General features: G+C 31.7%; 1 protein-coding gene across 1 annotated transcript in view; it reads right to left on the bottom strand.

Annotated features, from left to right (window-relative positions):
• Nucleotides 1-21,447, bottom strand: part of LOC129223401 (fatty acid synthase-like) — a 48,440-nt gene extending 26,993 nt beyond the window's left edge. Inside the window, exons 1-8 of the mRNA XM_054857996.1 lie at nucleotides 21,427-21,447; nucleotides 9,081-9,271; nucleotides 7,131-7,283; nucleotides 5,640-5,813; nucleotides 4,167-4,367; nucleotides 3,902-4,024; nucleotides 2,266-2,496; nucleotides 1,087-1,529 (exon numbers count right to left, since the gene is read on the bottom strand). Of these exons, the coding sequence (XP_054713971.1) occupies nucleotides 1,087-1,529; nucleotides 2,266-2,496; nucleotides 3,902-4,024; nucleotides 4,167-4,367; nucleotides 5,640-5,813; nucleotides 7,131-7,283; nucleotides 9,081-9,210 (1,455 nt within the window). The 5' untranslated portion in view covers nucleotides 9,211-9,271; nucleotides 21,427-21,447. The remainder of the gene's footprint in view (nucleotides 1-1,086; nucleotides 1,530-2,265; nucleotides 2,497-3,901; nucleotides 4,025-4,166; nucleotides 4,368-5,639; nucleotides 5,814-7,130; nucleotides 7,284-9,080; nucleotides 9,272-21,426) is intronic.
• Between the last annotated feature and the right edge of the window lie 969 nt (nucleotides 21,448-22,416).

Genomic DNA, 22,416 nt, shown 5'->3' with positions numbered 1-22,416 from the left:
AAATATGTAGGAAGCAAAAAAAAAATAATACTTAAACTTATTTAAATAAAGAAGAACTTTAGTTGAAATTTACTTTGAAGAGCCTTCGGCTAACCATTATGGTACTCCCGTTAGAGGAAGCCACATCTCTCGTACATCCACGCAACCATCTTCTGCGCCAAAATAAAGCCATGGCCCCAACCGAGGAACTATCAACATACCACACCAGAGGATAAGGGGCAGGGCCCCAGGTGCCTCAAGCAACGAACTTATATTTCCGTGGCAATGTGAAAGCCAAATGAAGCGAATACTCGTTAGTCTCAACTCGAGATCTTTATTCAGAACCACGAATGAACGTTACATCTACAACTTCAGAAAGTGCTGGAACTTTCCAGACTTGGAAAGATACAGAAATTAATAGAAGATTCGAGAAAATACGGGAAACAGTAGAAACGAAATTTTAGTAAAATTCACTTAGTCCTAGTCGGGATTTGAACCCGGGTCGCTCGTGTGGGAGGCGAGAATTCTACCACTGAGCCACCGTTATCCACGGATGAAAAGTGCGAACTTCGCTACAAAATAATTTAATAGGGAAATTGCATAAAATTTACTGTTTTTTGCCCATAACTTTTTTTCTAAAGAACAAATATGGTCAAATAAAGTAATGGGACCTAAGTTGAGCCATCCCCTATCCATTAAAGAAAGAATCATCAAAATCGGTTCACTAGGTGAGACGCTATGAGTGGACAAACAAAAAAAAAAAAACATACATACGGTATGAATTGATAACCGCCTCCTTTTTGAAGTCGGTTAAAAAATGAACTAAACACAAAACTAAAGTTTTTTCTTTAATTTAAATTTTAAATATAAAAATTTATTCTGCACAAAAATTGTTGTAAAAGAAGAGGCTTGAGAATGCAAAATCTAGACAACTTTTAAAATTGATGATTTTGTAAAATTGGTTATCAATGACTGAAATAAAATTATCAATATATTTAAAATTTAAATAATTTACATTTTATGAAAACTTAATTTGCCATAATAGTACATTTCCTGTTTAACATCAGAAAATAATCATACAAATGAGTACACAAAGTAGTTAATTACCTTTATACTTGATGCCTCAGGATCGCCAGCAAGTAATTTATACCCTCGGAATGGTTTTAACTGAGGTGATGTATAAACAGATTTGTGTAACAATGCAAAAAATTCTCTTGGCAACTTCTCCTTGTCTAAGTAGTCAAACATTGTTAATACACTTTCTTCAGTCCTACCACTATACAATGCCAACTGGGGTAAGATTCCGTCAGGTGCCTCCTCTGACTTTTTGGTTTTACTGTTGGATTGCAGAATTGCATGCACATTCACACCTCCAAAACCAAAGCAGCTTAAAGCAGCATAACCACCTTCCCAAGGAGTTGGCTCAGTTACAACTTTAACTTCCCCATCAATCAGAGGCTTGATTTCTGGATTTGGTGTATTAAAGTGTAAATTTGGAGGTATAAGACCAGTTTCCATGCCAATCAGTACTTTTACAACACTGCAAATACCTAAATTTAAAAATGTAACATTCAGTAACGCAAGACTATTCTTCTACGTAAAATAATAATAATAATAATAATAATGGATAAAGATTGATTTCTTTCTTTTTTTTTTTTGTAACAGGTTCTCTTTTTATTTACTTATTTATCTATCTTTATTTTTTATAAAAAATGCTATTCACCACCTAACTTGGTGATTTTCAGCTAAAGACATACATTCATTAAAAAAAGATATGAAGAAGTTTAATTTTGACCTAAAAAGAGGTACCCACTTTAGATTACCACCACTTAGATCACTTTAGAAAACTTCATGTTAAGTTTAACCAGGGGTGCAAGTGGACTTAGGTAAAATTTTTTGAAGGCAGTGAAATTTTCGGAAACTATGAAGAAGTTCTACTCTCCCCCCCCCCTCCCACACACACACACATAAAAATCTAATATGTCAAATATGTATACAAAATTCATTGAAATCATCTGAAAAAAAAAACATTTTAAAAGTTTTTCGTTCTTTTTATATAATTTTTCATCTTTATGTATATATAATGTGTTACACATTATAAATAAGTGTTGTCAACCCAAAATTTTTGGAAACGGCAGCCCAAAATTTTCATAAATTTCAGTTTAAAGAACAGCTGAAGTACGATGATGATATAGACAAAATTTGAATTTAACTAAGAACACAAGAACAATTTTACTACAAATAATAATTGGAAAATCAAATGTCAAAAAGAGCATTCAAACAGACCTGAAGAGGGCTCAGAATGGCCCATATTGCTCTTTGTTGATCCCACAAGAAGAGGTTCATTCCTTCCTTTGCAAAAAATTTCAGCTATAGCAGACATTTCAATGGGATCACCAGCAGGAGTACCAGTACCATGCGCTTCCACAAAAGATACTTGTAAAGGGTCTAATTTGCTCTCCTCATATACTTCTTTGATTAATTGTTTTTGCATAGCAGCAGATGGAAATGTCACTCCTATATTAGGGAAGAAAAAAACATTCAAAATTGCTAAATATTCCAATAATAACTGCCTTGATATTGAAAACATATGATTTTGACAGTGTCAAAACTATCCTCAATGAAGTTCTTCGTTAATTGTAGTCTCAGTAGTAAGTTAGTACACTTGGTAACTTTAATCGTACAATGCTACTCTGGTTCAATTAGCAATTTACATTTTTGTGACTCATGGAATTATTTGTTACAGAAAGTCATTCTGTTCCTGTATACTAACACATGAACTAAAACGGATGCAATTCTAACATTAAAGTAAAAATAGTTTAAAGGTTCTATGAAATGAAGAGAAAATACCCAGCTTTGCTAGGAATTACAGTATGAGAGGAGTTATGAATTATGATCAGAGAAAAAAAAGATCTAAATTGTGCTTTAAAAAAGTAACCTAAGATGCAATGAAATGAAAACAATAAATATTAAAAAAATGTGGTAGGAAAAACCATACATTAAATATAAATTTATTCTTTAAAAAAAAAAAAAAAAAAAAAAACTAAAAAAAAAATACTCTTTTTGCTACACTTCTTAACTTGACATATAGTACACTTGTTTGTATTGGATGATGGGAACTATATTATGCATTACAAAATAAAATGGCACAACTATTTATTTAGCTTACCTCTTTTTTAGAAAAATTTCAAATAATGTGACATTGCAATGAAATTATGAATTCAGATCAAGTGCAAATCCAGGGGGGGGGGGGTCATGGGAGTTGAGAATTGCCCCCCCCCCCCCTTCTTTCTTAAGCAACTGAATGTAGCCTAAATCTGAACTTTGTGGACATTTTACTTGAAAAATTTTCCAAAGATCAGCTATTTGTGCCTAATGTCCCCCCTCCAAAAAAAGAAGTTGGATCCTTTCTTGATTAAAAAGCAGATTAACTTCAAATTAAGCCTGCTTACATATGTAGTGATCAAATTTGAGCACTGACACAAAAGGATAAAAATTGATGTTGCAGCATTGAACATCAAACAAAATATGAACTTACAAACTGTCCTCAGTGAAATGCCCAGACATAAAAATACTACATCATTTATTTATTTCTTTTTAGAGAAAATGAGATTTTATAAATAAAAAAAAGATTTTAGATCATACAAAAATATAAATTTATGGTGCACATAATTAAAATAATGAGCTATGCTAAATAAAGCGAAATAGTTCACGCTAAATAAGAAGTTATTTAACATTTTTCAGCATCGTTTAAAAATATCTTTTTTTTTTTTTTTTTTGACTCAATATTTGTATACAATTTACAACATATATCTTTGATGTGAAATAAAAACTATCTATGACAGTTGTAAATGTACAAAACTAAATTGATAAAATTGACATTAAAAAGTTCATTTTGTATAAAACTTGAGTGTTACTGTACCTTGTTCTTTGAAACCATCTGTATTTGTTTTGATATGTACAATGGAGGCATACTTTCTTCTTGCAACATTGGATTTTTGTAGAAATAGAGTTACTACAGCTTCACTTCGCCCATATCCATTACCTATCAAATACAGATCAATTATTAAACAATCTTTTTTATTCAGTGCATAATTTAACATCTATAAAAATGCATTGAACATCATGTTTTTATTTATTTTTTTTAAAGAACTGAATTAAATATGAACTAATAGCTTTTTACTTACAAGCAGCATCAAAAGTTTTGCATCTGCCATCATCCGATAACATATTTAAGCGATAAAATTGCAAAGCAGTGCCTGGCCTTAAACACAGATTTGCTCCTCCAACAATAGCAGCTTCACACTGCCCAGTCTGTATAGCTTTTACTGCTTCATACAATGCCAAAGCTCCTGATGAACAAGCTGTGTCCATTAAAAAGCTTGGTCCTGTAAATATATATTTTTTACATGCAGCTGGACATTTTTAATTAATACTTATAACGAAACTTAACATGGGGAATAATACTGCATAAGACAGTATGTCATTTAGTGTGGAAATCTTCAAAAAGAAACAGAACAGAAAAAAAAACTAGAAAAATTTTCTCTTAACTCTTTGATTTTAATAAAAGCACATATGTTGTGATCAATCTTGTGCTCAATAAATATATACCACCTTCAAATTTAAAATTAGAATGTACCTTTTACTATTTTTTCATTCCTGTACTTATTTCTTAAAAAAAATTACTTTATGTAGATAGCAAAGATTTCATTTCTTCTATTATGGTTATAATTTTAACCTCTCTCTTATAATAAAATCACTTATTTAAGTTTTTCATCACTGAATCAATTTTTTTGTTTTATATTTTTAGTAGTTCACAGAATTGCTAAGAACAACTGAATGCTTGTTATTTTTTAAATGAATATAAAAAATGAAGCAATGTTTAAAAGGAAAGCACAAAATGTGCATGAAAATAATTCTTCTTTAAGTAAAATGTAACTAATTGGGGTTACTGCAGCCGGGTAGGCTTTTTTAACTAGCATTATGCCAAAAAATCTCAATAGTGCAAGTATACTAGGTGCTAGTGAATTTTTAATAATATTTTAAACTATTCAGCAAAAGAAGTGCTTTCATTCTTTCCAAAGAAAACAAGTTTTTCCTCTCGTGTTTGTGCGTGTTCTGCTACTTCTGTAAAATTTCTTTTCTTTTAATTTGTCAAAGACATCCAATTATTAAGCAATTACCTAATAACAAACAAAATTCAATTTTCAAAACTTTTTAAAAACAAAACTTCAAAAAAAAAAAAAAAGAGACTCATTAATGAACAACCAAATGTTTTATCTATATAAATAAACTTGCAACTTATTCCTGAACGAGATACTTGCAAAGTGTATTTCATGTTAGATAAACAAATAATAAAATAATAATTTAATAACTTATCAAGAAAAGCTTCATAGATAGAATTTTAGAAAACAAAAAATTTAACACAAAGCTGCTTTTGACTGACATAACTATTTAGCGAAAAAATAAAAACTTTTACTTTCTTTTCACTTTTTGAAAAAATCTTACTGAAAACATTGCTACTAAATAATTATTAAATTTAATTCAGGAGATTAGTGATTGTGGCTCTAAAAATTTCAAACACTGTATTAGCCATGATTCAAGAAAAAAAAATCAAACTAATATCAATTAGAGTACCAAAAATTCCCTTCATTATATACCTTTAAAGTCAAAAGTATAAGAGATACGATTGGCAAACATTGCACGACAACAACCAGTCATAGCATATCCATTAATTTTCTTTGGGTCATAAGTGAAAAATTCATCACTCTCGGATGAACAATTTCCAATAAATACTCCAATGTTTCTGCCTCTGAGTTCATCAGGATCATAACCTATAAATGAAAATTTTAATAGTTACGCTAGGGATAAAAAATTTCTTGATGAAAGAAATGTGCATTACAATTGCCAGCAGAGGTATAAATTATACTGGAATAAATTTATGTTTTGTTTGCATTGACTAGTTAGATTTTTTTTTTTTTTTTTTCCAATTATCAAAATTATATGTAGTAAAATTATTACTGTTGTGAAAAAAATCCTGGAAGCCCACGCATTGTTGAAATTTAGCTGTCTGACAACTCAATGTATTGAAAACAAACAAATTTAATAAACAATATCAAACAACTGTGTTGTAACTAGTGTGAAAGAAAATATACAGAAGGCCGTTAAAATAGAGTGTGATTACAAAAATTATGAAGGCAAAAAAATTCAAAAATATGTAACAATAAAGATATTTCCTCCTCGTATAAGGTAATAATTTTGTTTAACACACCTAATAATAAATGTCGGTAAAATTATTTATAAATTATATAATATTATTGAATACTTTTAATCTTACACAGTTACATACAGGGTGTCCTGAAAAAGACTGACTGTTTTTAAAAATTTATAACAAGAAAAGGGTAAATGATAAAAAAAAAAAAATCTTGCAGAAAATTCATGTGGTGGGTCGTAATTGTTTTCTCTCTGAGTTACAAATTTTAGTTGAAATATTTTCCAATAGATGGCGCTGCGATAGTAAGCCCGTAAATCAAAGAAATATATAGAAAATTACGTCATAATTTTTTCGAAAATAATGAACAAAAGAACAAAACAATATTTTCAAACAATTGTCGCCTGTAATCCCATGCCGCAATCAGAGGAAAAATCAGAGGAAAAATCGAAGAATTTCAATTCTTATTTTTTGACTTACCAGCTTATTATGTGCAGCGCCATCTATTGAAACATTTTTGAACTGAAATTTGGATTTCTCAGGGAAAAATTTAGAGCCACCAATTTTCAGCAAGAATTTGTTGTTTTTTTATCATTAATCGTTTTCCTGTCATAAATTTTTGAAAGCAGTCAGTCTTTTTTAGGACACCCTGTATTTTCCGGTTCACTAATTTGACAAACAAAAGCTTTATCCAAAGAATTTGATAAGGGACTAGTTATTATCGTAGTTAAATCACAGTTGCCATTATTTAGTAATATTGAGTTTACCATTATTTAGTACACCATTATTTAATAATATTGGGTTCCATTAATGATTGGTACAAAATTAGGTTTGGTTCACAGAGAACAAAAAAATAAATAAAAATGTTTAACAACTTCAATTTGAATTCCATGTAATGAATGAAAAATTTCTTCAAAATTAAATGATTAGTATTTCATACCTGCATCTACTATAGATTCATAAGTTAATTCCAAAAGTATCCTTGCTTGAGGATCCAGATTATGAGCTTGTTTGTGATGAACACCAAAAAATTGGTTGTCAAATTTGCTGATATCTTTTATTACACCCATTCGTCTGGGCAAGCCATAGAGTCCTGAAAATCAAGTCATGAGTAAATTAATGAAATCTTTTTCTGGTTAAATTACCAAAATATTAGTGCATATAAATCTTCTATTAAATACAAAATCATTTATTCCACAATATACTTTTATTTATTTTTTTAGCTTGTGTAGTGGTTGGTTTCACAAGAACCATTAGTGAACTCTTGTTCAATGTGACACATAGTACAGAATTAACAGCACATAAAAGGAAAAGTGGGTGAGGGTGAAATCATATCTTCCACTTCTATTGCACTAAGTGTGCCAGTAAGCAGCTGCTGAGGCTCTCTTCTACCAGCTATTTCTTTAATAATTAATAAATATCTTTGTGCTTGAAAATTAAATGAACCAATTAACTAGGCTTGCCAGATTTCTGAAATGTTCAACCGGTACACCAGAATACCCCCCCCCCCTCCCAACATGAGTATTCAATAGAGAACCGGGGTAATAGTGGACTCAAGTAAAAATTTCTGAAGACAGTAAAAAAACTTTCAGAAACTATGAGAAAGCTCCCCCCCCCCCCCCAGTTAAAAGTTTTAAAACATGCAAACAAAACTTATTGAATCTAAAAAAAAATCTTTATTATATATATATATATTTTTTTTTTTGAATTTATCAACTTTAGAATGCTGTTAGCCAAATTTCGGATCACATACACCCCTGGCTGATTGCTTGTTTTAGAGGGTAGTTCATTCTCGATGCCGAGGGTAATGACAAAAGACACAAGCAGATAAATTTAAACACTTTATTTCTTAAATGCAAATATTTATTAAAATACTTCGGTAAGAAGAAATATCTTTAAATGAGGAATAAAAACTTGAACAATATTTAGATGCATTTTTCATTCGCCACGACTTTTTTTTAGAAAATCTTTTTTTGGTTTAATGATGCTGTTATAAGTCTATGTTTCAAGTGACAAAATAATTATCTAAAATAACCCTTCACAAATAATTATTTTTAGACTTTTTTGGTCATCTAATTAAATTAATTTTTTTCCAGGATTTAAAGTAAACCAACCGGGACATCAGGATTTTGTCTGAAAACCGGCATTATCATTTCCCCCAGTTTGACTGGGGTCTGTCCCAGTCAAACTGGGACGTCTGGCAAGCCTTCAATTAACCAATGTTTTGATGCAAAAAAATTTGCAATTTTTGTGCATCAAAATGTTGGTCAAGTGGTTCGTTTATTTCTTTTAATGTTTAGAAATCAACAAGGGGGGGATATACAGCATTTGAGCTGTAAATTAACTAGCCTGCTACCTTTGACAGAAATGTTACTAAAAGGTACTGAGCAGGGGTGGCTCTTTGGCCGGGCAATCGCACAGGGCCCCATGCCAACTTGCAATATTATAACCGACTTCTAAAAAATAATTTTTTAAAAAATATATATTCATTGTCGGGGCATTCTACAGTATTTTTGACATTATGTAGAGACTGTAACGTGACCTTTTTTTGCCATAACTTTTTAATTTACCGTTTGATTTGCAAATTATTTTAATTTGAGCTGGTGTGTTGGTAGGAAAAGATCAAAATAAAATAATATGCCAATCAAACAGTAAATTAAAAAGTTATGACAAAAAAGGTCACATTACGGACTCTACATAAATGTCAAAAATACAGTGGAATGCCCCTGTCTCAAAGTACTATAAGCTGACCAGACCTATGTGGCACTTTTTAGCAGATCTATTACTAATGCAGGAAATTCTGCAACTTTATTGAAATGCACAAAAAAAACAAATGTTTGTCATTTATCCATATTAAAATAAAGTGAAATTTTATTAAGAAACTAATTACCTGGCTCCCATCGTCTGTTGTCTTCTGTAACAAGGTCTACTTTGTTAAAAAGATTTTCAGCAAATTCTGCAACGTTATCAGATTCCGGAAACCTACCGGACATGCCGGTTATAACAATTTCTTCTGGCATGATGAAATATCTTAAATTCTTCTAATGAAATATTATTTACAAAACATGAAATGATGGACACCTGCAATAGAAGATAACGCAATTAGAATTAGCCAAAATCTTTAAAAAGAAATAAAATGTAGAAAATATTTATACAAATCTGCAGTAAGACTTAGTTTTGCTGTTTTTTAAACAAACCTTTAGTAAATCAAGTTTCCTATTACACTTCAAGTAAATAAATATTAACAGCAAAGAGGTACAGTAAGAGAGAAGGGGACGGACAAGAGTGAATTCTTAAAGTAAATTAAGTTCTTATCATATGTAGCTGAAATTTTGCAAAAATATTTATTAGGTTAGGATATATGGTATGGTCCCAAAGTGCGAGAATTGGCGTTTAATGGGGATAACATATATATATCCCTGCCACTATTTTAATACTTGAGTAATATCTGACTAAATCCAGTTTGAAAACCCAAAAATCATCTTTATGTAATAAATAAAGTTAGTTATTGGTACTTGAAGCACATATTTAACATATTCAAGCATAGAAATATAGAACTTGTAAGTTTTCATGAGGCCCAGATCTATAAATTTTGGGCCGCCTGCAACAAAATATGTAGAGGTTAGCTCCAGAGGCCAACGGTGTATATTTGCAAAGTTAATAAGTCTTAGTGCTAGTCATTTCCATTTTTTTCTCCAATACTTGAGCTGTTGGGGCCCCTTAAGGATGTGCCCCCTTCTTTCCATGCTCGCTCTTCGGGTACGCTGATCTGAGCTTGGTTTTCATTCCTTTTTCTTATACATTTGTGTACGAAACGGAACTTTTCTCACACAATTTAGTATCTTATAGTGAAAAGCTTTAGGTTTTCCATATACGAAAAGGAAAGTGGTAGGTCTCTTCAAGTATAACCACCTCGAGGATCGAGTAACAGTAAATGACAATGATCCGAAGCATTAGACTGGTATAAAATGGAACTAAGGTATGTTTGGGCTGCCTAACGGTGTATTTGTTTCATCATAGGTGAGATTTTTCTCACAGCCTATGTTTCGGTTGCCTCACAACATGTTTGATGAAATGATTTACATCATCCAAATGGTTTCAGAGATCAATGGCCTGCATGCTTCAAGTTGAGGAACTAGCAATGGTTCTAGCTTCACCGATTTTATCCAACAAATTACAGTAAATTGTAAGAATGCAAATTGAGACAGTTATCGCATTACCAGTGATCTAATCAATTTCGATTATTTATTTTTCTCCACAACTATCCGAACAGAATCTGGCTGTTCACAAACAAGTGATACTACAGTCATCTTCTTGTAATATGCTAAAATATATTATTTCCATATTTTTTTATGCAAGTGGCAAAGTCAAAAATGCAAGAAACAGTAAAATATTCTATTGAAATTTCTCTACTGAAATCCTACCTCCCTTATTGAAAGCCCTTGACCTAGACTTTATTGTATTTTTTCCAGGGGTGCCCTCATGGGGGAAGGAGCACATGGCGCTGACTGAGCTATTGACATTTATAGGGGAGGAGGATAATTTTAAAGCAATCTTTGATCTCATTTTAGGGAAATCTCTTCCGCACTCTGTAGAAAATCAGAGAGATGGGTCATCCACCTTAGGGAGGATTGGCACTTGTTTTTCGAGCAGTTTCTTCCAGAGAAATAGAATGCATAGCTGCCAACATGCCAACTTTAAAAATCTTACAATGTATGCGGTGGCTATTTCTACGCTTTTTTGACCATTATAAAGAAAAGTATTGAAATTTAAAGTATTATAACATTTTCAAATCCTTACCTTTACTTGATCTGTGCTTTTATAAGTAAAAAATAAATAAATAAATTTAAAAATAAGTAAATAAATAAACTTTCATTTCTTTGAACTTAAACTTTTAAAAGTTGCCGACTTTGCAACTTTCAAAAATTATCTATCAACAACTTGTTTGAAGCAATAGTTTTTCTGTAAGTTCCTACAGATTAAAATGTTCTCCATGCTGTTATCCGATAAATAGAGAGAGAACGTCCGAAAGTCTTACAATGTACGGCAAAATTGTACGAGTTGGCAACTATGGGAATGTCACTTATTTTGATAAAAGCACCTGATCTTGACCTTGAACAACAGAGTGTTTACAATGAGAAAATGCAAAAGGGAGCTGTGGATTCAACAGGAAAAAATAGAGAAGGGAGAGTTCATTCATGCAAAATGGGTGAAGACCATTTCTACCAGCCGTAACTTTCTGCTAATCTGAACACGCAAAGTCTACCCTTTTGGGACATCGGTAAATAAACTCCTATAAAACTCCTTTAAATTTTTTTTTGACTGACCCCCCCCCCCCCCCACACAGCACACTCGTCTATAAAACGACTATTTCTCATCGAAACTCATCTATACTCATCTACATCTAAAGGTGATATCTATTCTACAACTAATAAACGTCATTTCTAGATGTTCTATTAAACGTCTATAATTGGACGTCTATTAGTAATCCTTTACAGACGTAAATTATATCATCCACAAGGGTCGTCTACTAAACGTCGAATAGAAGTGTCCAGTAGAATCAACACAAACAGTGATGGGTGAAAGTGGATTGCGGTGGTGCTAAATGCTGCAAAAAGTGAATTAAAAATAGTTCATTAGTTCATGTAACATTGGTTAAAGGGCTAGAACTTTATTTTTAAAAAAATATTAATGACAATGATGATATTTATAATTTATTAACATAATTGGCAACACTTGTTGCTGTGTTATTAGTGTTGAAGCACGTGCTTCAACGTACGTTGAGCAGCACCGCCTTCTTTTACTTCTGATATTTTAGCGTCTGTTTTATAGCGCCTTATTGATTTCGGTAAGCTTATTCATCTTGTTGATGATTTCTGTTTCAAAATGATATATGGAAATAAGACCTTTGGAAAAAAAAATAAGCTAACACACATGAAAAATTGAAAATAAGGTTTTAAGTTTAATAGTGTAATTGCAATAAGTACTAAAAAATTGAACTGGCAGATTAGACAAAAATGTATGAATGTTAAAAGGTTAAGGAAAATGTAATGTGTCGTATAAACATTACAATTAAGAGTCCAAAATTGAAAAAAGGTGTGCTGTGTTAATAAGCGCACCTAGAAGACGTTTTTTAGATCATCTATAACTGAACTTGGTAACGTTATCTAGCGCTATGGATATCATCTATTATTGATCTAATTCCACCATTTTTCATCCATTGTAGTCGTCTTTTCGACGTGTACAAGACGACTTTCGACTGTTCTGAGGGGACATTTCAACAAGTTACAGACGGTTTTTAGATCAGTTATAGACGAGTGTTCAGACCAGATTCGACGACTTTTCAACGTCTATTCCACCAGTTTGTGTTGTGTGGGCCATTTATTGTGATTGGAAAAAAGCTTTATTTAGCTTCATATTCTACGTTTCTAATTTTTTGCATTCATATTAATAATTTTTAGGGAAGTTTTTTCCCATGTAATAAAAAAACGGAGAAATGTTTGAGAAATTGAAGGTTTTTTTTTTTGTTTTTAACTTTACGTTCCAAACCTTTTTGAAAAAATTACCAATAAAGTTAGGTTCTCTATCATTCAATTTAAAATAATTTCAAAATCTTAATCAAAGGTTCCCAAAATTTGAGAATTTGCACTTAATGGGTTAGAAGAATGCAAAAATTCAAATTGGTTCAACAATGAAAGTTTTGGAACAATTCTAAAAAGTGAGAATAAATTTTACAAAATCTGGTCTCTACAAGAAGGAAATTTTATATCCAATTAGTTCAATAAGTAGATAAATTTGGTTTGACAACTATAGAATTGTGGCTCATCCATATAAAATGCTCAAAACTTTCCAAAACTCAATATATGCATACTTTAACAAGTTTGGTTAAGACTAGTTTTGTTTTGGAGTCTGAACATTATAAGAGTTTTTGTACCAGCAATCAGTTTTCAATATATATTTTCTAATACTTATATCCAGTTTTGAACTGAATGGATATACCATATTTTAAAAAGAACTGGTCAAAAACTTTAAAGAACATTGCTTAAGTTAAAATCCTGCAGCACTAGAAATTCTTCAAAAAAAGTAAGTGGTCCTCCGGACTGATAAGCATGAAGATATGCTGCTCTGCAAACAGAATATGACTGGTCCACTTAAGATAAAATGTGGTTAAATATTTAAGTTATTTTTACATGAACCGGATGAATATTTCTTTATCGTATCAATAGAGTTTTAAAATAGTTTTCATACATTTCATCAAAAATTATTCATTATAAAAATTTTTAATTAGTTAAGAAAACATTATCTTCTTAGCACTTTTAACTAAAAACAATAGTGTGCACAAAGCAATACAATAATGAAGAATAATTAAAGAATTATTTTAAAAGTATTCAGTTTCTACAGCATAAATTAAGAATTTCAATGTTTGAAATAGATTTTCGAAATTGAAGCAAATTGTTGTCAGTGTTGCAATTACAAAATGAAATAATGTGCAAGTGCAATTTTTATTAGAACTCATAACTTAAAAACAAAGATTTTTTCAAACTATTTTTGATTTATACTAAACATCATTACTCTAACATAGATATATAAACAAGTTAGGCTTCAACTACTTTTGTTTTTTTAATATCAATTTTGTAAAACCTTAAATGAAATAGTAAAAAAAAAATTGTTTAATTTCAAAATCTCAATCAAGTTCTTATAGAATTAGTATACAACAATCATAAGAGTAAAGAAAAAAAATTAAATAACAATAATGACAATTGTCATTTTCCATTTCATATCACTTAACACCTTCAACACAGTTGGAACACTTAAAAAGAGTAATGCAATGCATTTCTATTTTCAAAAATATGTTATGGTGAAAAAAGCAAGTTTAACAATTATTTTTAAAAATCCAAAAAGAAAATTAAAACTATGTTTACAATAAAAACAAAAATGCCAAGGTTATTCAAAAAAAAAAAAAATCTGACACAGGTTGAAGTGAAAATAATGTTAACATATTAGCTACAAAGCACTCACTGTGGTGACAAGTTCAAAAATAAAATTGACTTTCAAGTCATTGCTTCTGGCAAAATAATAAAAAGAGCAACTTGTTTTAAAAATGAAAAAAAAAAAAAAACAGTAAAAAATGATAACTAAAAGCAACACACTGAATAAACAATTGAAGATTGTATTCAAAGTATTTTTAATGAATCTTTAATTCTTTAGGATCAATATTTGTCTTCGAGATCCAGTTCGACTAATAAAATTTACGAAATATGCTGCAGAAATATTGAACAGTAACAAATAAGTATTGATTTCTTGGAAGCATCTAATATTTTTCTCTTACTACAAAAATATTCGTATTGATTAGGTATATAATGCCAAGTGGAACAGTTTAAGAAATTATAGTTATAGTTTGCATGATCGATTAACTTAAAATGTTAAAAATGTATTGACAAGGGTAGTTCTTACCGGAAAAAAGACTAGAAAGAAATCCAAATGATTGAAAAAAAGTTATTGCCAGCTATATTTTATATTATTTCAAATTCATCTACTGACAGCCGGCTTAATACTGCATCTTTTCTATGTTACACCGGATACAAAACTGTCTCTACCGCTGCAATGATCCGATGTGCGGCCATTTATAAGGCAGCCAATCAGGTACTCAAATTCTCATCGCCTCACATATCACGTGACGACGCGTGTCCAATGATTTGGATGCATTATTCCCTGTTTCAGTGCGGTCATTTAATGACCACGCAATAAAGTCATGGCTTACAAAATTGAGAAAATACCCCAGATATGCAAAAGAAAGAAATGCTTACGTAGAAACAAGATAAAGTGTCAAGTGCGAGAGGAACGTTTTTCACTGAATAGTAACTGATCTAAAAATATCTTCTAGAAGCAGAAGTAAAGAAATCGATCATCAAAGGTCCAGCCGCTACCATGCGGCAAGCACACCTGGATTTATAAGTGATGCAACTTTGCAGACCGAAAAAAAATCGTTAGCGTAACGCAAGAAATTGAAAATTTAGTTACTACAAAGGAGGATACCTCTCAATCCTCCCTAAAAATGTAAATGACGCAATGTGCGCCATGCACGCCCGCCACCCCCCCCCACCACCCCACAAAAAAAAGAAAAAAAAAAGACAAAGAGTTGTATGATTTTATATGTCACTCATTTACGACATGATTGCAAACGTACATATGTAAATTTTAGAATCAGAAGAAAAAAAAATTATTTACAAAAAATTATTTACAAAAAAGACTTTTCTTAACTTCACTACAGTATGTTATGTACTTCCTTAATTTTCATTGTTTTATGAATAGTGAATTTCATGCCTTCGTTCTAAAAACCACAATATTTTAACTATTTCGTGTGAATATTCGTTTCAAGCATGATTAGTAAACAAAAAAATGTTTGGTATAAATTTAAAAAAAAAAAAAAAAAATTGACAGGACTTCAAAATTGTAAAAGAAAAAACTTGTTGCCGATAGAAATTTGGGTTCTCTTGTTACTGTGTTTTTTGTTGTATTTCTTTTTGCTTATAAAGTAGGCTTTTCATTTGAAGCTATTCTGAATGGTAATTAAAAATTTATACATTCGCTGGTAAAAATTTTAAATTGTTTTATATGTGTAAAAGTTAGTTTTCCGAACTGTTTTATACCAAACACGTTATGTTTACTTGCGTCATGTTTCATTATGCAGAAACCTCATCAAGCATAGTGAACTAGAATATTTTTTTTAATCATTTTTTTCCTCGCCGCAGAGAAGTTGGGGAAAAAATACTTGGGGGGGAACCAGTTCCAGAACTATAAATTTTCCTCCGCCCCCCCCCCCCACCGCAACAAAATCAGTGGGGCCCCACCCCAGAGGCCAGCAGTGCATAGTTATTTGCAACATTAATAAGTCTTATTGCAGGTTTTTTTTTTTTTTTTCCCATTTGTGGGCCGTTGAAACCATTAAGGGCGTATCCCCCCCCCCCCATGCACTGCGGGGTCTGCGAGTAATCAGATCTGGTTCTGGGGAAACTCACCTTGGGATTTAAGGGGACTCATCAAACGAAAAAGTGAGTGGAAACCAATTTACATAACAATTGCATTTTCAATAATAAAAAAAAAAAACATATTTCGAAAACTGCCCCAGGTCAGTCATTTTGACATTTTCCACGGGATAATTGGAGTCAAAGGGTGTATTCTCAATGCCAATTTTTCTTTAAAGAAACCAAAAGCACAGGCGCACTTATATGTAAATTCATTATATTCTCAAAGCCAGGCGGGGGGGGGGGGGGGATTGCCCCCTAATGAACCCAAATGAAATAGTCTGGCTCTAATAAGATGACTTCAGATGAGCGAAGGATTATTTGATTCCATATGTCAAAATTGGAGTGAAGAAAATACAATTTGCTTTGCCAATAATAGTTTATTTGCGTTGTCTCAATGTAAGAACTTCTCTTTCAACCCAAAATGAATGAGATTATTCAAGATCAAGTGCATTGTTTTCAGAGCCATATTACAGAGGTGCTCATAAGGGGGGGGGGATTCATACAGAAAAATAAGCGTGCTTTAAGTCAATTTTTGTCATAGCGGCGGATAAGGGTCAAACCGATAAATATTTCTTCACTCTTTTAAGAAGGCTTAATAAAAAAATTAATATTTATTTGTAATCTAGTTTTTTGGGTTTATATGAACTAAAGATCTAAATAATGTGTATAATCCAAAACATTCATTATCAGGAAGATTTTTATTATTTTTTTGTCGTTCGTCTTCCAACACACGTTTCATTGTTCGGCTGATAAAATTTTAGTGCTCATACGCCTTGGGTCACATCTCCATTTACCTTCACAAAGGAAGAAGAATTTTGGTCTGTTTTATGCATTAACAGCTACAATCTTATGCGCTTTAATGTCATTAAAAGCCGTTAAGTTTATCTCTTTTACAATCGAAGCTATAAAAATGTATACACTCTACGTGGTATACCTTTAAGAATTATTGACATTTAGGAAAGGGGAACAGTCGAAGAAGAAGAGATGCTATGTAAGGTATGGAGCTGAGATAACCGAATAAAACATATTAGTACACTCACTCACTCACGCTCATTATAATGTAGGAGAAAGTGGATCAAAGTGAAATATAGGGATAAATTTCCTTTTACCAAAATGAAGAAATTAGAAATTTGTTTTTGAAATTACAGTTTGTACAGAAAGAACAATTTACTTTATCACAAAACTTGCATTGACATGCTATGTTTCATTTTGGCAGTAAATTTGTACCTTCAAAAATTAGTTGAAAATTTTCACTTCGCCCTAGGTGTGGGGCAAAGTGGAGGTACGAGTATCTAATGTAAAATTCAAAGAATTACAAAAACAAGAGTACGATACTTGTATCCTTAGAACAAAATAACAAAAATTAAAAAGAAAAAAAAATCCAAAAGGGCGGAGTGAATACTATGATCTACATCAGTGATTCCCAACCAGGGCAATTCGGCTCCTCAAGGGGGTGAGGGGTGACAATTCTTGAGGAGTGATAGAAGGGAGGGGTCGATGATTATTTAAAAGGCAACATAATAATTTTAAAAAGCCAGCGAATATCGAAATTAAAAACATACATGAAACCGATTGTTCCGAGTTCGAAGAAGGAGTGACAAAGGGAAAAAATATTAAAGCTCAGGTGCTTCCTTGGTTGAACCCTAAGAAAGTATTTCAGCATTCATCGTCAAGTTTATGAATTTTCAAATTTTCTTTTTTTTTTTTTTAATTGTAAGTGTCAGTGTTTTTAATTCCCCAGATTCTCATTTTTAAAATAATAATAATAATAATTTCATTAAAAAGAAATTACTTCTGTTTTTGAAAAGTACGTCAATTAAATATTTCCTTTCAAATACCTCTAAATTCGTTTTGCAAAAGAAAGAGAGAAAAAAACGTAAAAAAGATACATTTATGCATTTATTTTTATTTTTTAGTTTAAGAATGGTGTAACGAAATCTTGCAACTCAAATTTCACCCACTTTCTGCGATCGGATTCTTGAAATTTGGCACGCGACCTCAGCCCCGATGACAATGCAATATTCTATAATAAAATTAATTAATTAATTAACTATTAATTGTTAGTTTATTCCAATTTTAATCAATATTTTGGCCTAAATTCCAACAATGTGAAAAAGCAAAATTTGAAGAAAAAAAAAAACTTTAAAAAATGCTCGCAAAAAATATTTAAAAACATCAATAAAAAACTTTGATTTTTCTGCATCAGATAAAATTTGTTCTATTGTTCCAAGGTAATTAGAACATGAATTAGTATTGTTTTTAACTAATTTCATGCCAAAATTTAAGTGAGTCTTCAATTGGCAATTCATTGCTGATCACGCCATTATTGAACAATACTTTTATTAAAATATCTCAAATTTTCAAAGTAATGTAAATATGATTTCCGCACACATACATTAATGACTGAGATGTATTAGCTGGATCAGACAATTACTTGAAAGGCAATTTATAAGCGTAGTTGAACGATTTTAAAGCTCGGCTATTGCACTTTAAGGGGTATAGTTATTCATTTTGGAGTTCGAGAGACCGCGTTTCGAATGCTGCCCGAGACCTTTAGTCGCTCTCTTTTTTTTTGGATAAACATGAATATAAAAGATTTTGAATTACATTCAAATGAATATTTTTTCGTAAAACAAGTTAAACTAAAAACAATAAAATAAAATAATAGTTTAAAAAACTAAAAAATCACGCATTTGTAGCAAAATGAACTAAAAAGTAAAAAGTAATCTTTGGGTGATAGTACTAGACCAAACACTCAATTTTTATGTAATACAAAAAAGCGTGGGGGGGGGGGGGCTTCTTATCAGTTGTCCTTTATTTCATCCATTTGTTCTCCGTGCAAAAATGTAAATAGACAGCATCTCACGGTTTTATTTATTGCATCAAAATTAAGTGTTAGGTCAATTACTGTCATCCAAAGATTATTTTTTACTTTTTGGTTAATTTTGCTACAAATGCGTGTTTTTTTAGTTTTTAAACTATTATTTTTAGTAGACATTTCGTCTAATGGTTCGAAATTATATACGCTTTGAAAACAAACACGAATTATGAATTCTGACGATCTTCGAATTCCAACGAATAAGTATTTCACCCACCATCTTCTTCAATTATACACACCGATGGAAGGTAACGGGAGGTCACCGTGACCTCCTATAAATATCGTTATTCGACACATTTTTTCTGACGATAAGTATTCCGTACTGTCGTTTAGCATTTTTCACTGCAGAGCATCTAAAGGGGACGTCTGTTATCTCGTAGGCGCTCTAAATGTAGCTACACCGCATTTACACTATGTGTAGGAGAAAACTCATATAAGGCACCTTAACTGGGTTAGTGCTCGAACATGGGAAGGAAAGGAGAGGATTCATGAAATTGTTAGTTCGGGATAAGGGGGAGATGGGGGTTCCTAAAACTGACAGTTTGGGACATGAAAGAGGGAGGATATGACACAAGAAGTGTGACACTACACATTTTACGCTTATTTATAGAATACAAAAATGCGATTTTCTTCTGATAATTTTGTTTGTAATCTCATTCGTTTTTTTTTTTTTTCCGAAAAGAAAGAATCCGAAACGAATAAGAGTTTTAAATAAGATCCTAATTAAAAGTGAAAATTTAAAAAGTTAAAATTCAACCTGTTTATGATTATTTTTGTTTATAAATTAAAGATTAAAAGCAACATTTTATTTCAAATCCCAAAATACTATTCCGAGTCAGGGATGCTCCGATGGGAGGTCCTTTTGACCTCTAAAAATGTCTTTATTCGGCAAATTTGTTCGGCGCACATCCTGAGCAACATTACGACGCTATCAGGTTAAGTTTGCCCCAACTATAGTTATTAATCTTCTATAAGCGTCCAGTGAATACTTAAATTGAGAAATGCTATGTTATTATTTTCAAATGAAGCAGTAAAAATTTACGTTTAAAGAAATAATAAGTTTATGCTTGTCCCGTACAAAGTTGAAGTTAAAACCTGCATTATTTTGTTTCAATGCAGCTGAAATTAAGAAATGAAGGAAAACATGAGAAGTTTTAGTATGTCACACAAAATATTCACCGCAAAATTGACTTTTTTGCACAGAAAATTTTCTGGAAAAATATAGTGGAAAATTTTTCATATCGAGAAATTATCCTCCCCCTCCCCTGCCCCCATCATTAGTTTAAACTAAACGAAACTTTCAAAAAAACAAACGGTTTATATAGTATTTCTGTGCCAAGTTTAATACACACGAAATAATCCAAGAGCCCACTATCCGAAAATAATCGGAATGAAGCAATTCGGGAAACAATCAGAGAATAAAATGAGACGCTACAAACTGGGATTCCTTCTGAAAGGTGAACTGCAATGTTTATTAATTTGAGAACGTCTGGTCTCTAGGTCCTGATTTACGCAAGGGCTAACTGGACCTTGGACCAAGAGGCCCCATAGTTTAGAGCCCCTTACTCTTTTCAAAGTCACATTACAACTTTTAATATTTGCATTTATTAGGCTTTATGCATTAAAGTATTTAAAACAGTATTTGCAAATGTTTTTTGTTCTTGTCTTTTTCATTAATTTCTCGATTAGTTGTGATGATAAATTAAACGTTCAGTATATTTTCATAACAAAATTTCATATAATATTATATTAAAATTATGTTGCAGTTTGTTCAACTATAGTAAATTCTGCATTTAATTAAGATTTTTTTTTCCCGAGCACTTTCAGTTGCATCAAACCACTAATGAGTGAGGAGAGTGCATGCATGAAACTTTTGGCCCAGGGCACCACTGTGGCTTGATCAAGCCCTGCTAGGTGGGCACAGTGGTGCCCACCCTTTTCTTATCCAAGGGCCACACCTCTTGATTAAAATGATCCTTGAGGATAAAAACACATATAAAATTTCAAAATGCTAAAAACTTTTGTAATTAGCAGAGAAAAACATGGAAAAAAAAAATTGGAACCAAGAGTTGTTACTATCAAGTACTTGATTGATTAACATTGATTGATATTGCTAATTTTATTTTATTATTCTTATATTATTGCATTTGTTTTTCGAAAATCAATTTTTCAATATATGGCTCCTAATTTGTGACATCAGAACTAATCGTAGTCTTCAACTTGTGACATTGAACATAACAATGGGCCACATAAGGCCGTAGGTTGAACACCACTGGTCTAGAAAACTGCACATTGTTGCATTTTGGAACGAAATTCAAATTCAAACTTACCTAGAAAAAATATGAGATTGTGCAACTGAAATACTTCTATGATGTTTCTGACACGTGTATGGTGACTTCAGGATAAAGGCCGGAATTGATTCGGAATGAGGGGTTGCAGAATCTTTATATAAGCTCGGTTTCGATTGCCGTAATCTAATTCTGGAGGAAGCGCTGACACGTTTGGACTTTGATTTAAGTTTTAATTAAGCCGGTCATACAGAGATTGTAGCAAAAAGTAGTTTATTGAACTTTTTTTTGAGTCTTTCAGTAGGGTTGCCGAAATCGGAGGCTTTTAGGGAACTGTGGGTGAGAGCTTGTTTTATTGATGGGTAAAGTTAATCAATATGTGTTGACGGTGAAGATAAAATATTATTGAATTTTTGTAGAGAGCAAACAAAAGAACATTTTGCTGTTTGAAGTGATGTTATTTATTTATTTATTTTTTCTGTCCGTATTTTTATTGGTAAAGTACCTGGGCGACCGAGCCTCGCTCGGCTTTAAAAGTTTTTTTTTTTTTTTGTCAACTCATGTTTTTCTAAGGTTCGATACTTTTTCAAATATACTTGAAAAGCATCACGTTAACGGAATATTAAGGTTCCTCGCCAGTCGTCGAATATGCTTCCGAAAAAAGGGAGATATACATGTAATCACTTCATCAGCACTATAATCATTTCAGCTATAAGAAGTCTACTACAGAATATAGTCCTTCTCTCCCCTACAGTCTACCACATAGGGAAGCTCTGAGCTGGTTTCGCATACATATTTAACGCATGGTATTGCCAAAACTAAGACCAAACATTGCGATAATAAGTATGAAAAAACTGCTAGGATTGAAAATGCGCCGCGACCATCTTATAACACTAAAGTACCAAACAAAGATTCTGAATGCAATTAAATCAACATTTTGCTTTAAACTATCTGTTAAATTTTTGTTTCCACTATACAATTTTCCTGTCATTAATTAAAAGATTTTGAACTTGGAGCCAATTTTACTATGGT

The sequence above is a fragment of the Uloborus diversus genome, chromosome 5 (genome assembly GCF_026930045.1).
Source record: "Uloborus diversus isolate 005 chromosome 5, Udiv.v.3.1, whole genome shotgun sequence".
NCBI lineage: Eukaryota > Metazoa > Arthropoda > Arachnida > Araneae > Uloboridae > Uloborus > Uloborus diversus.
Note: the sequence above shows the minus strand (reverse complement) of the source record. Positions and strands in the feature narration are given on the sequence as shown.